Source organism: Nanorana parkeri, unplaced genomic scaffold (genome assembly GCF_000935625.1).
Source record: "Nanorana parkeri isolate BGI_ZX_2015 unplaced genomic scaffold, ASM93562v1 scaffold689, whole genome shotgun sequence".
Classification (NCBI taxonomy): Eukaryota; Metazoa; Chordata; class Amphibia; order Anura; family Dicroglossidae; genus Nanorana; species Nanorana parkeri.
In genome coordinates, this window is record NW_017306957.1 from 486416 (window position 1) to 502552 (window position 16137).

A 16137-nucleotide genomic window follows, 5' to 3' on the forward strand; every position below is an offset into this window, starting at 1 on the left:
CATTTTTGTACACTGCTGCTGTACTATGCATACAAGCTACTTAAAAAAAAGATTAAAAGTACACTGCTGCTGGATGCCTAATACTCTTCTTGATGCCCTGAAAAGAATTTGAATGAGAAAAGCAGTACCATCTGCTTAGTGGTGCTGGTGATAGTTTTTAGGTTGATAGAACAATTTCTGATAAGCTGCCTTCTTCTTTTTGTCCTCTAGGTGGCGAGTGGTAGAGAGCACTCCATGCTCTGCTGGTTGTGGCTATGGCATATCCAGGCAGAAGGTGATATGTGTGCAGACAGTGGCTGGCAACGATACGGAGCAAGACTCTGGATCTTGTCCATCCCATGAAAGGCCCCTGTCTGTCATCCCGTGCTTTATTACCCAATGCTTCTACACTTGGGATGTGCGGCCCTGGACACAGGTAATGTGCACAAGCCATGGATTTAGTCCTTTTAATTGATTCATTTAAAATATGTCAAACTTATTTTTCCTACCTTACTTCAAATTGGAAAGCTATGGTGACCTTTTTTAAATAAACTTGTCATGGGTGAAATAAGAGGCTGCCACTTTCTTCGGGAAATGCCAGTTGCCTGAATGCCAGAAAACTTGCTCTCAGCATAACGGACAAATATAGCTTGTAGTAGGCAGTGCTCAGATGGCCTCTTAAAGCTGAACTCTAGTTAGATATTAACGGTCTACAAATGCATGCAGCATTAATACATAATCACATGGGTTTTTAAAAGCAAGCAGTGTAAGTACCTAAATTTGACCTGGTATCAGGCACCTTGCAGTCCCTGTATAGTAGAGCTCAGAGTGCATGAGGAAAAAGCAGTATAGGGAGCCAATCAGTTAATTTGCTGACAAGAGTAAAGCTGATAGCAAGAGAGAGCAGAGTGACAGAGAGATGAGCTCATCCATGTGCTGCTTCTCTGTTCACTGTCAAGTCACAGGCTGGGGCTGGTCCAGGATTACATGGGCTCAAAGGAAGTGGGTTGAAAGACACCAGTCATCAGACCGAGCACATCCAGTGGCAGAAAAAATGTAGTGCTGGGGAAATCTCTGCATTGAAGTTGAATATTTCAGTAAAAGCTGCCCTATTTCTTGCCGGTCTCCAAGCATCAAGGGTGTGTCTTTTCCTTAAATATTTTAATGGTAATAGGTGTCCCATCTCAAAAAACTGACATGTTGGTTGGCAAGATAGCAGTAATATCTGAGTAACTGAGATGTCTTTCTCTTTTAGTGTTCAGTCACCTGTGGTAATGGGGTTCAACAGCGGGAAGAATTCTGCATCAACTCAAAAACCCACCAACATGTAAGCCCCGCGCTCTGTGGACACACGCCAAAACCCATCACGCTACGTGGCTGTTCTGAAAAGCCATGCCTGCAGGATACACAGACCGCCCAACCGGATGCAGCCCATATGTTAATGAGAACACTGCAGACCTCTGTTGTCCCGGATCAGCAGAAACCTCATTATAGAGCTATACCCTTTGTCAGCATTATAGCACCAGACAGGACTGGCGGGCCAGCCACGGTGGATGGTACAGGAGACAAAAATGGTAGATATATAGACGTCACCTTCATCACCTCCTGAATGCCAAATGGCAGCAGCTGCAAAAGCAAATAAAATCTTGGGATGTATAAAAAGGGAGTTAAAACCACCTGATGCTCATATGGTATTGCCTCTGTATAAATCACTTCTAAGGCCACAGGTGCAATATGGTGTCGAGATTTGAGGACCACATTGTAAAGGGAGTTTTGGAGAGTTTTCCGAGGCCAACAACTAAATTATTAAAATAGGAAAATATTATTTACAGCAAAGTCTTAGAAAAGTTGGGTATGCTTACTCAATTCCCCCATGTACGCTAAACAGCATGGAAGGGGCCACTGTTCTCCTAATCTGTCACAGGAGGCTGAGCAGTGCGGGAGAAGAGACACCGCTCGGCTTCCTGTGATACTTTATTCCTTCCCCGCTGGGACACAGAGCAGCGCCCAGCGGGGAGGAGAGAATGCAGGGATGCACCACTGTTTTGGCCGAAAGATGGCACTTTCGGCATTCTGCCAAAAGTGCTATTTTTGGCCGATATGTTTCAGCAGCCGAAATTTCGGTGCAACCCTAATTCTTAGAATATTTTCTTTTCAGGTTGAATATAACATAATGTAATACTGTTAATACTGCATTATGGTCACTAGATGGAGCTGAGGAGCACAGGAAATAGATACATTCTGCACACACAAATCTGCTGACAGTTTTACCTGTGCAAATGTCATGCATGTTGAAAAGAGAGGAGCGATGGGATAGCTATTTGTAGACATTTTCCAGCATGCTGGAAACAGTCAGTGTCCAGAATGCTTGATGTTCCTTGTATACTCATATTCACTGATGATGCTCAGATATGCTCCTTCATTGAGGGGAAACTGTGGCATGCTTTAATGAGTACATATTCTGCATTATTAGTGTAGCATTTCCCCAGAAGTAATTTTTAATGCATCTTGTACAGGCCTTAAGAGTTACTCACCATCAGTTGCCCCACCTAACCCCTACCCTGCCCCGGCCTAAACTCTGCCCCTAAACACACCCTCTTAAATTATCTTATGAAATGACACTTTTAAATGTTTTATTCAGAATAAAGTTACAAAAATAAATATTAACAACAACTTTAACAATATTAACATAAAGCAATGTAAACATAAAGGAAAGTGTATCCAAAAATGCAGAATGGCACCAGCAATAGAGGAATGCAACTCACAGCTACACTTTATACAGAAATGCAGAATGGTAATGGCTATAGAGGACTACAACTCTCAGCAACACTTTATCTAAAAGTGACACTATATCACATATGAATTTAGAGTTTCTTCCTCTTGTGGCTATGTGTATATCAAACAATACAGTCAGCAGCCCAGCTAAAGCGCCACTGAGATAAGATCAGTCAGCTACATAATATGTAGCTTTCAATAAGTGAGAAGCCTGATAGATTTGAAGAGGGAAGGAATCAGCAAAATGAAAGATAATAACTGCCCTTATTTTATTCTGACCTCCTCCAGGTGTGTGTGGACGGCTCTTCCTGAATGCTTCTGCAATAATCAACACCTCCGGGATTCTGGAAAACGATTGTATGTTCTCAATAGGACGGCCGCTGGGAGAGATTATTGTCATCAAGATTCTGTCCAGCTCCCTTAACTGCTCAGCTGGTGGGTGTTTTCGGTCTTGAATCCTCCATATATTTTGTTGTCTCAGCAATGACCTTTCTTTATACAAAAGTGAGATATTCCGGCTCCATTAGTGTCAACCGTTTGACATAAACGGTGCACTACCACAATGAGCATAGCTGGATGCCACTGCCACTTACTTGACACTGCTACCTATACCATCCATGCTATGTACACAGGTCACAATGTTAGTCAATAAGAGTGCAGCCCTGTGTACAGTGTGAATACCACAGGCCAGGTTGTTACTGAAGAGCAGCCATTTTTCAAAACACTAAAATTAAAGTCAACCAAAAAAGAATCATGTGCAGAGAATGCAGTCCTGCTAAGAAGTAATATGGAAAGTGCTGGCTGAAATTAATTATACAGGACTAAGATTAAGTAAATCTTTACCCTGACAAAAAGGAAAAAAAACTGATATATTAACCCCCCAGTGTTTAGTATAGACCATAAGATGCCAAATAATATCTTTAACAGACCCTGTGGAAACGTTTAGACTTCTCAGGGTAGGCACAGGGCCCTCTTCCCCTTAGGCAGGTCAAAGCACTATGAAATGGGAAGGAGGAGGAGGAGGGTGTTGTCCAAGCCAATGCAAATATTGACTTTCAGAGAGTCGCTATGTGCCTAGGTGTAACGGCCGTCGCCGTCAGCTGCGGGCAAGGAGGGCGGAAGCGGCAGCCAGCCGCTCAGTCGCTGGGCCGATTGCGTTCCACGGTGGAACGCACGAGGTCCCGAAACCCGGAAGTGAGGGGCGTGCGTTCCACCGTGGAAAGCGGAAGTGTGCCGCTGCGTACGTCGGCTCCTCCTTCTCCTCTAAGGCCTATTTAAACGCCCAGAAGAGACAGCATGGCGTTCCAAGATTGTGCCAGAACGCCTGCTGTCTCCTGGGACCCTCCACGAACCTCCAGATTCCTCCCTCCTGCGAGTCTGAATCCACCAAGGACCCCCTGTACCTCCATAGCCAAACCCTCCAAAGAGCAAGTATTCTATGTGCAGTTGCACCTGTTGTCATCAGGACTGTTTGATTTACAACTTACAATTTCAAGCCTTAATACTACGGGGAACTGGACCCATACCAAATAACTGTATTGCCATCTAAGTTCTGCTAAACTCCTTACTCATTAACCGTACTCAGATTATTGATTTGTTCGCTTAGGATTTAACCCTCTCCAACCCCACCTTATTATTTAACTTGAGGCTGTGATGCTAGGATCCCTAACTCTCTGTTTAACTTGAGAGTGAAACCAGGGGTCCATACCTGAGAAGCCTCCGCAGCTGAGATCCACGCTAACCCATTCCATACAGGCGTGACACTAGGGACTTCTGCAAATTCTGAGGTTTATTTTTCACTGATTGAATTACTTCCTTTGCAGGTGAGCTAGTATTGTTCTATGGCAGAGCTATGTGGAGAAAGGCGTGTACCCGTATCTCAGCAGTCACAGTGGTAACGCGATCGAACACAGTGATCGTGAGACAGCGCCAAGTTCACCCCGGTAATGGAATTGCTCTGGAGTATTCAACTAAACCGGCCACTCAAAGCTATCACCAAGGTACACCAATATTGTTTTCTTCAGACCATAATGCACTTTAAACGAGACATATGGAAGCTGCCATTGCTGACCTGCTTCTGAAAAGTGCCTGGCTGTCATGCGGATCCTCTTGCTTGTGTAAAGACAGGCATCCAGCTTTGCTGAATTACTGTAAATGGTGGCTTACGTGTTTGTGTGAAAGATTTCCTATATGTTTACTGCTTCATAAGTAGCATGCAAAATACACTGTTGTCATCGCTTGTTCCACAGTAAGCACACCTACTTGTGTCTAATGCGCATTCTGCAGTCTTCCACAGAGCCGTAATTTTGTGCAATCAATGTGTAAACATTACGACTACACAGGTCAGAGAGGTTGTAGAGCACAGTATAAAACTGAGCAGATATTTGGGTTTTGGTGCAGTTGCACTAATCACTGACTGATTAGTAGGAGAAGTGCAGGGAGTGGGGCAGTGAGGAGTAAAATATACTCTTGCCAATACTGCAGCTGCCACACGCCAGGTCAATATACCGAGAGCTGAGTGATCATGTAACCTCTGATCACTCAGCTCATGATCTCCTCCCTGCAGAGAGCGGTGACTGTCAGTCTCTGCGCCCTGCAGGGATTCCCCACTCCCCTCTCTCTGTTCCTCCAGTGCTCATTGGAGGGACAGACATGGAAGGGGGCGGGCACAGATGGCTTTGGGTCTAGAGAGGCAGAGCCAGCTGTCCATCAGGCACCTGGGTGGGTCCCAACAAAATTCTCAGGAATCTTCCTGGCTTTGGTGTGGCTCTGCGCTGTCAGTAGATAGAGGACATTGGCATGCTATCCATTGACTTTGGGAAAGAACAGTAAATGAATAAATGTACTCCGGTGACCCCCCAAAAAAGTTTATACTTCTCATTTTAACTTGCATACAGTGTATGTGGACATTGGATGATGTATAGATAACATGAGGATTCTGCTGTATGACATAACTCTCCTTTCTTCCTGTAGACTGTGATGTGCAGCTGTTCGGGATGCAGGGAGACATACGAAATCCCATACAGTCACAGTCCGGGTCGGACTCCCCTGCTTGTCGTATCTTTATTGACGTGCCTCCCAAGTTTACCATTGCAGTCCATGCCTTGTATATGGACCTTGAGAAAGGGACCAATAAGACACAGTCAGATTACATCCTGGTAAGTATGTAGTCACGCTGCCTGTGCAGGGCTTAATGGGACTCAACAACAGCCCACAACAGATATGTAACTTTTCCATGGTTTTTGGCAAGTAGAATCACATGACATATGTATCTTGGTAGCCCCGGTGATGAGGTTTCTCACCAGACTTTATAGTTCTGTCCAAATGCCATGGCCAAATTACAGGATCCTGTTCCATCATACAGCTACCAGACAATGACAGATTTCCATTGTGAGAGGCGCAGACACATGGGCATCATTAGTGCCCAACACACAGAGCATGTGTCTCCAGTCTCTCTCTCTCTCCCTCTATATATATCTATATATATCTATATATATCTATATATAGATATATATAGATATCTATAGCCATTTTCAGCATTTTATCTGTCATAATACCTGAATGGATTTTTGTATTTTTTTATATTTTATCCACTGCAACATATCACTTTGACAATTTTCTGCCTTCCCTGCCTCTGTATTTACATGTTCATCTGTGTGTGTTCTCCGCTTCAGATCTGGGACATGAAATCAATGAAGTCCACCGCATTCCATGGAAATCATTTGTTCTACTGGGAGTCCACAGGGAGCCGGGCAGAGGTTGAATTCAACGGTGACTTCTCACAGGACAGAGTCAGTTTCCGGGCGCAGTACTGGGCGAAGGAGAGGGGGAAGCCAACCCAGAATGGAGAGTCTGTTGTCTGAACCAACCTACCATCATGGCTTCTTCCAACAAAATTTTTAGGGCGGCCATTAGCTGAGTGGGGAAAAACAGGCTCTGTATGGTTAGAGATGTCAGAGGTCTTGTTACCTTGTACATAGTCCCATCTCACTTTATAATGCAGACTAATGGTGGAACGTGTTCAGGATTAACTTCACTGTGGGAGCAGATCTGTCGTCATTTTATATCCTGGTTCAGCCATACTCATCTGTGGTGCATAGATATAAAGCTTCGATTGATCAATATTATTATTATATTATTATTATACAGGATTTATATAGCGCTAACAGTTTGCGCAGCACTTTACAATATAAGGAAGACATTACAATCACAATACAATTCAAGACAAGGTGGTAAGGAGGGAGGATGATCAATATGTCGCTCATTTTGTCACGATAATGTCAGTGGGTTTTAAACTAATAATCAATTTTTCAGCAATCCGTTTCCCTAAAATAAATGCTAGGGATATAAAAAAAATATATCAATAATAGTGCCTCCAGTTGTCAGTAAAATGACAACAATGTATCTAGGAATGTTTCACACATAATAACATTCCTCTTTATAATCAATAATAATAAACAAAACCCATATGACAAACAAGTACCTGAGTTCTTTTAGAGTAGGAGGTACTATGAACCTAGTAAGGTTAAATTGAAGATAACAGACTCCGTGATGATTACTAATACTGAATTTAATAATACCATCAAGTACAGTTATTTTCTTTGTCTCAATAAAACATCAATCTATGTAATCAATCAAAGTTACAAAAAGAATAATAATTCTAATATTCCAATAGCACAAATGAAACACCTATTAGGCAGGTATTTAAATACAATCATGTAACAACTCTTTCTGAGATCAAGCCTACACCACCTACATCTATTCATTAATAGGGAAAACAGTGGCGAGATTCATATTGGTTCAGTATCATTGAGGAGACAAGCGAAAGACTAGAAATGGAATTAACAATATTCCGAAGTAACAATGTCCAAATCTTCTCCTGTGGGAAGAAGTTAAGGACTGGCTGCTAACCTTAAGTTTCAATGGAAACAGTTATTCACTTAGATCCTTTTAAATTAAATGGGCATTCAAGGAAAAATTAGACAACATTAATATTTATTTTAGTAGGAAAAATGATACATTACCACCACAATTCAAAGTTGAGCAGAGATACGATACTGAAATATTCTTATAATGTGATGATATAGAGAGTTGATGGTACAAGCGGGATCCCCTCCATCCGGAGAGATAGGAACCTCCCTCCTCCATTTCTCATACCTTATTTATGCTAGATTTTTCCCTTGTCTTAAGAACTGCCTATGGGAGTTCCTGAGGGCTGCTACTAGCATATGATTGGTAGGTTTACTTATTCATCAACCAGGTGTTTGCACAAGCAATAATGTTACCTGCCATGAGGGTGGGGCTCTGGTACTGTCAATCCTGATTTTACCTTTTCTGAAATAATTAGGGAGAGAAATTGATTTATATATAAAGTGTGTAGCGTATCAGGATAATGTTAATTATCATACCCTCTCTTATGTGCTATAGTAAAACATTTTATACCCATACAGACATTAAACATAGATATATTGAGAGGCATATGAATATGAGGTATAAGTTATGATTTGTAACTGTGCCATATCCTATCAATATTATATTCCTCAGTGATAATTATACTTGATTTAATAATTTAATAATAAAGATTATTACCCTTATTTTAATTGGTGGTGGTAAGTTGAATCATTCATGATAATTCATTAAACTTATCGACATAAGAACATTATAGTACGATACAAAATAAACAATAACAACCTTCCCATAAGTTGTAAAATCAATTACTTGTCACTAATATGAAATTTTTCTAGATTTGAATGCACACATCTAGATATCTGATTAGTTTAGGTGGTTGATTGATATAACAAATTCTGTAAAGATACTTGTATGCCAATTTCTAACAAACAGACTTTTTTCTCCTTTAATGATAGAAGAGAATATATACAAAGTTTATTGGTATTCTTCTCTTTGGTCCTTGAGGTCTTTTGATACCCAGAAGGTCTTATAATTATATAAAACATTTTCATTTACTTAGTGATCCTGTTTGTCTGAAGATTTCTATCAGGTCACTTTTTGGGACATCTGTCCCAATAATCATGTCATATAATTAAACAAAGTTCAACTAGCGTGTTAAGTTACAATTTAGACAAAGACATTATTCAAGGCCTGCGGGCCTAGTAAATAAACGGTTTACTTCTCAGAGACAAAATAGTCCTAGGAGTACATGGCAAACATCTCAGGTGTGTTCCATTGTCTTCTGCCAAGCTAGTCTACACACTTTATTTACTTTTCTAGCTGTAAAGTTTCCAGGCAAGAGTTGTTTAAGTTTGAGATTAACTTGGTGACATGATCTCTTTAATTTCATACAGGTTTTATATCAAACGTTCTGACAATTTGCTGCCTTTTTCTCCAGGTTCCTGCTCTTATATAATTCCTCACATATATATAAAAAAAAGTCTCTGTTCCCCTAACCCAGCAACATTTACTGACATTCCTCAACACCGATAATTTTCTCCTCTGGAAAATTCACAACATGCTAATATTCACTGCACTTATAACCAATAATATATTCCGCATTTCCCACTGTCAACCAACAAATAACTGATTTATGCCGGGGTCACACCATTTTCCAGACCCGATCTGGACCAGATCTGGAACATAGTGCATTGCATTTTTGCCACTTTTTTTTTTTAAGCTTAAAATGGTCTTATAGGTACGTTCCATGCGTTTTTGATGCGTTCCAGTGCATTCCAGACCAGACAAAATAGGACAAGCAGTATTTTTCTGGTCAGGAACGTACTGCGCTGGTGGGAACAGAGGCCAGAAATAGCATTGGGATACATTGGGATGCATTTTGGGTCCAGAAACAGTCTGGTCTGGTCTGGTCTGGAGGTAATCTGGATGTGGTGTGAATGGGCCCTTAGGACAGGTTCCCACCATTTTCCAGACCAAATCTTGTCCGGAAAATGGTGTGAAACTGCCCGCGGTTCCAGTGCATTCCAGAACAGACAAAATGAGACATGCAGTATTTGTCTGGTCTGGAACAGACTGCGTTGGTGTGAACAGAGGCCAGAAATAACATAGGGATACATTGGGATGCATTTTGAGTCCGGAAACAATCTGGTCTGGTCTGGAGATGATCTGGATGCGGTGTGAATGGACCCTTAACCAGCTATTACCTATGGAGATGTGCCTTAATTGTCTGACGCACATGTGCCGCACTGCCAATGTACATTGAAGGCTTAATTATTCATTCCCATCTGCTTCTGTTCATATCCATCATGAATTTGGAGGGTTAAGGTGGCCATACACCATCATGCACAGACCAAGTTCGCAATTAACGTTCATCAGCACCACTAACTGGCTGATTTTCATCGATTGAGAGGACAGTTGAACAATAATTTAGGTTGTGCACTTCCCATCAACTGGCAGATTTTGGGACAAAAACGCAATCCCAGACAAAACTCTCCAGATAATTGTAAGGTACAATGTGGTCAGATCCAGCGATTGTGTCAGGAATCTGCGAATATTCACTAAGCTAAGGGAAAATTCCCTTGCAAAGTGAACAGCCATTTTGCCTTTAGTATATCAACCGCTGTGCCTCAGAAAGTAGTAAAATCATTGGATAACAGTGACAGCCAGGCATTAGCATTTTCAAGAGGAGAAGTCAGCAATGGCTGCCTCCGTACTTTCTCACTATAGAGATGCTTGAAATGTTGTCTTCTGAAACCGTCTCTATATTTCTATGGCAGCAAATGTAACCATTGCCAAAAACACTTTTCTGGAAGAATTCAACTTTCCTTAGACATGGACATTATAAATTGCTTATCATATTCTTCTTGGTCATGTGACACATGCGCGTCTCTCTCAATATATTTGTATGAATCTTATCTTACACTGTTTGTAGTAAAACTATTTGAGCAAATAAAACTATTTGAGCAAAACTATTTGGAGACAAAGACAGCACAGAACAGAGAGAGGTGTTTCTTGTGTTTTCTTATCTGAACAATTACTGGTAAAGCTGAAACCAAGACTTGTACAGAGAGAGTCTGAGTCATCGATGAGCCATCGCTCCAGACACATGAACTATGATGTCATCTCTTCAGTCCACCAACCAGTAACCAGCTCCCACATCACCTGATCTCCTGTGTCATCTCACTCTGTGTAAAGAGCCTTTTAGGATTTAATAAAAAAATAAAACAATATTACAGTCTTGTGTAATGTTTGTGGAGATTAGATATAATACTCCTGTATAATACATCATATTTAGAGAGTAAATGTGTAATTCCTGTACAAGTGTATACATTTAGAGAGTAGATCTGACACTCCTATACAATATAATACATTTAGAGAGTAGATCTGACACTCCTATACAATATAATACATTTAGAGAGTAGATAGGACACTCATATACAATATAATATATTTAGAGAGTAGATAAGACACTCCTATACAATATAATATATTTAGAGAGTAGATAAGACACTCCTATACAATATAATATATTTAGAGAGTAGATAAGACACTCCTATACAATATAATATATTTAGAGAGTAGATAAGACACTCCTATACAATATAATATATTTAGAGAGTAGATAAGACACTCCTATACAATATAATATATTTGGAGAGTAGATAAGACACTCCTATACAATATAATATATTTAGAGAGTAGATAAGATACTCCTATACAATATAATACATTTAGAGAATAGATAAGATACTCCTATACAATATAATATATTTAGAGAGTAGATAAGACACTCCTATACAATATAATATATTTAGAGAGTAGATAAGACACTCCTATACAATATAATATATTTAGAGAGTAGATAAGACACTCCTATACAATATAATATATTTAGAGAGTAGATAAGACACTCCTATACAATATAATATATTTAGAGAGTAGATAAGACACTCCTATACAATATAATATATTTAGAGAGTAGATAAGACACTCCTATACAATATAATATATTTAGAGAGTAGATAAGACACTCCTATACAATATAATATATTTAGAGAGTAGATAAGACACTCCTATACAATATAATATATTTAGAGAGTAGATAAGACACTCCTATACAATATAATATATTTAGAGAGTAGATAAGACACTCCTATACAATATAATATATTTAGAGAGTAGATAAGACACTCCTATACAATATAATATATTTAGAGAGTAGATAAGACACTCCTATACAATATAATATATTTAGAGAGTAGATAAGACACTCCTATACAATATAATATATTTAGAGAGTAGATAAGACACTCCTATACAATATAATATATTTAGAGAGTAGATAAGACACTCCTATACAATATAATATATTTAGAGAGTAGATAAGACACTCCTATACAATATAATATATTTAGAGAGTAGATAAGACACTCCTATACAATATAATATATTTAGAGAGTAGATAAGACACTCCTATACAATATAATATATTTAGAGAATAGATAAGATACTCCTATACAATATAATACATTTAGAGAATAGATAAGATACTCCTATACAATATAATATATTTAGAGAGTAGATAAGACACTCCTATACAATATAATATATTTAGAGAGTAGATAAGACACTCCTATACAATATAATATATTTGGAGAGTAGATAAGACACTCCTATACAATATAACACATTTAGAGAATAGATAAGATACTCATATACAATATAATACATTTAGAGAGTAGATAAGACACTCCTATACAATCAAATATATTTAGAGAGTAGATAAGACACTCCTATACAATATAATATATTTAGAGAGTAGATAAGACACTCCTATACATTATGATACATTTAGAGAGTAGATAAGACACTCCTATACAATATAATATATTTAGAGACTAGATAAGACACTCCTATACAGTATAACACATTGGGCTCTATTCCAAGCTAAAACCCCCGGATAAAGCTCCTCATCTTCATATTACAATGTAAAATTATAGTCACATGGCTACAAATAAACGTTGATACTATTACCTGGGGTGTGAAGGGGTTAATAGGTGGCCGGAAGTGAGCTGGATCCCTTGTATCAGCTGTGTCTGTGCGTGACGTCACGGAGTGTCCCCACCCCACAGGCAGTGGGTTCCCTTCCAGCATGCAGCGCGGCAGACAGTGACGTGTGTCTGGGGAACTATTGTCATCCCGGTCCGGGGAGGTAAGGAAACGCGGGATTTGTCCTTCTGTGTCCTGATCTGTTATAAGTGGAGAGTGTGTGCGGTTCTGGTCTTCATTGTGCTCAGCAGTGTCAGCACATCCGGTGTTATAGGAATTGTGTTCAGCAGACAGCGCTCCGATCTTCTGTATATACTGATACAATGTATTCATCGGCTGCTGGCTACAATGTCATCTCTCTTATATACACTTTATATACCGTGTGCCCCATCACTCTCCATATACACTTTATTTGTGATTCACATATGGTTGTTGTTATATATTGTATACTCTATAACTCCATATACAGTATAATATGTACCCTATACACCCCCTTTACACTTTATATATGTATGTTATCTACGGCTGTTATATATTGTGTACTGTATATACTCCTTTATATGTCATTTACATCCCCCTGGTATATATTGTGTACTGTATACCCCTTTATGTGTCATTTATATCCCCCTGTTATATATTGTGTACTGTATATACTCCTTTTGCGTCATTTACATCCCCCTGTTATATATTGTGTACTGTATACCCCTTTATGTGTCATTTATATCCCCCTGTTATATATTGTGTACTGTATACCCCTTTTATGTGTCATTTATATCCCCCTGTTATATATTGTGTACTGTGTACCCCTCTATGTGTCATTTACATCCCCCTGTTATATATTGTGTACTGTAAACCCCTCTATGTGTCATTTATATCCCCCTGTTATATATTGTGTACCGTATACCCCTTTATGTGTCATTTATATGCCCCTGTTATATACTGTATACCCCTCTATGTGTCATTTACATCTCCCTGTTATATATTGTATACCCCTTTTATGTGTCATTTACATCCCCCCTGTTATATACTGTATACCCCTTTATGTGTCATTTACATCCCCCTGTTATATACTGTATACCCCTTTTATGTGTCATTTACATCCCCCCTGTTATATACTGTATACCCCTTTATGTGTCATTTACATCCCCCTGTTATATACTGTGTACCCCTTTTATGTGTCATTTACACCCCCCATTAAGTCTTTATAATGATGTGTATTATGTAAATATAGGATGTTATATATTGTGTGTACTACACATCTTTATATATGGCTTATATATGATTGGTGTGTGTGTGTGTCTGTCCTGTAAGTCTCTATACCCGGTTTATATTCAGTAGTTGTGATGTTCTAGGCCGCCTCCTCTACCTGGCTGACACTTGGCTGTCTTGGATCACATGACTTAGTCACCTGATATGTCGGGATTGACATACATTGTTGATCCGCTCATTTACATTATTTTTCTACCTTCTTGAAGGAATTCTGTAATAAAATCTGGGGGCCGTCATTGCTGACCTCCTTAAACGTCTGGATGCCTTGCAGTCGCTGACTCCGAGCAAGCATGCAGCTAGTAAAATCAGAAATCCTGACCTGTATACTTTGGAGTTATTGACTCAGGATGTGTTCACACCTCAGTGATGTGTATTTCTGCACCACACAAGATCGTATGTTACACTGTTGTGTACTCTGTGGTACCGTTATGCCTTATTACCGGGCGTTGTGATGCGATATCAATAAAAGGATCCTTCATTACTTATACTGGGATTTAGATGAATTGCTTGACTTACCACAATGCACGCCGCAGTCAACCTGCAATGGCCCATCACTTAGATGTGAATGCAATGAAGCCGTTGGATTAGTATGACAGCCAGGAAAATGTCATTTTCAGGAGATCACTAATGGGGATGTCTATATTTGTAAAGCGCTGCACAAAGTCTTGGCGCTATATAAATACTATGTAATAATAATATTTGTCCCATCACAGAATTCCTATAAGAATTCTTGTTCCTGGCTGTCTTCAGTAAAGAGAACCTTTTAGAAATGTCATACTGCATGGAGAACTTCCTGACATCGCAATATACAGCAGTCGTGTCATTTTGAAATGAATTGGCATCTTTTATCTCTAAAAGCCGCTGGTGAGAGCCAGTCAGGTAACTTCACCGAGGCCGAGATGATGTCACTATTCTGCTGCAGGCAGGAGGAGGCATTCCAGTGATCACTAGGGATGTGTGGGGACTTGGTATGAACCAAGTTTACCTAAGCCTGTGCAAAACTGTCAGTGGCACATCCCCCTCCTGGCTCAATCAGTAGCGGCCAGGGCATTCCCCACCCCTTGCAACGTGTAACTGTGGAGTATGGTATGCCCTGACCGTAGCTGATTGGGCCAGGAGGGGAATGTCTCACTGATTGTTTTGCACAGGCTTAGGTGAACTCGGTTCACACAAGCCTGTGGGTTGATCTTTCAGCTTCAGTCAGGAAACGTAGCCTAGGCTGAGATGCCACCAGTCTGCTGCAGGCAGGGAGAAGCATTTCTCACTCTCCTATCACGCAGTGATCACTCAGACTGTCCACTGTAACTTTGCAGTAAGTCACAAGGTGAGATGCTGCAGCGGGGGCTTATCTGTGTTAGGCTTATCTGTCGTAAGATAAAAGCCGGACAGGCCGGTGTGCGCAAGCGCACACTGCCTGTTCGGCATTGCGGTCATCGGAAGCCCGCCCCACAGGGGGGCGCAGCTTGCGATCATCGCAAGTACGATCTGCCTGTCCAAGATGGGCAGATCGTATGTTTTTTTAAGTACCTTACAACCATCAAAGGACAAAAGTCTGGCAATGGTTGTGAGGTGTGTGCCCAGCCTTGGACATTTGTAAACACAGACAAGAACTTCACAGCTGGCAGGATTTACATGGCTGTGTTCTCTCTGATCTCGCATCTCAGTCCAGTGAGTAGATGATGACTCTGACTGATGCCTGAACAACACTGGTGCTGTCCTTCTGGGGAGAAAATCAGATGGAGGCATTGTCAGGGGGAGCACCGTGATCTCTGTGAGAGATAATGTAGCATGCATGCAGTAATCATGAAAACGTATATCTGATGCTGTAATAACAGAAGACTTTTCTTTTTATATACAGACAGTATGTGGAGATTCCCCTGACAGAAGACGTGACTCGCACACACGGACGGGTGAAGCTGTGGGGCGCAGAGCACAGGAGTGCGTAGAACATTACTCCAAGCCTTTCCTGTGACTCCAGGATGAGTACGGTGGAGCCAGACGCTGCGGCACAGGAGAACTCCACAACCTCCCAGGATGATGGCATGACTTGGTGGTACCGTCTGCTGTGCCGGCTCGCTGGCGTTGTGGGCGGTATATGTAAGTTTCATGTTTACACCTCCAAATGTCTCCCAATAAGGTGCAGTCACAAAGCACAGT

The 16137-nt window shown here is 40.4% G+C and overlaps 2 protein-coding genes across 3 annotated transcripts in view; both read left to right on the top strand.

Annotated features, from left to right (window-relative positions):
• The window catches only part of ADAMTS13 (ADAM metallopeptidase with thrombospondin type 1 motif 13), a 30999-nt gene extending 24382 nt beyond the window's left edge, over window positions 1–6617 (top strand). Inside the window, exons 27-32 of the mRNA XM_018563708.1 lie at window positions 211–415; window positions 1235–1535; window positions 3043–3189; window positions 4578–4754; window positions 5728–5912; window positions 6429–6617. Coding sequence (XP_018419210.1) covers window positions 211–415; window positions 1235–1535; window positions 3043–3189; window positions 4578–4754; window positions 5728–5912; window positions 6429–6617 — 1204 coding nt within the window. The remainder of the gene's footprint in view (window positions 1–210; window positions 416–1234; window positions 1536–3042; window positions 3190–4577; window positions 4755–5727; window positions 5913–6428) is intronic.
• Window positions 6618–15958: 9341 nt separating this feature from the next.
• CACFD1 (calcium channel flower domain containing 1) overlaps window positions 15959–16137 on the top strand; it is a 15108-nt gene continuing 14929 nt past the window's right edge. For both annotated transcript variants that reach the window (XM_018563718.1, XM_018563719.1), the window contains exon 1: window positions 15959–16077. In XM_018563718.1, the coding sequence (XP_018419220.1) occupies window positions 15960–16077 (118 nt within the window). In that variant the 5' untranslated portion in view covers window position 15959. The remainder of the gene's footprint in view (window positions 16078–16137) is intronic.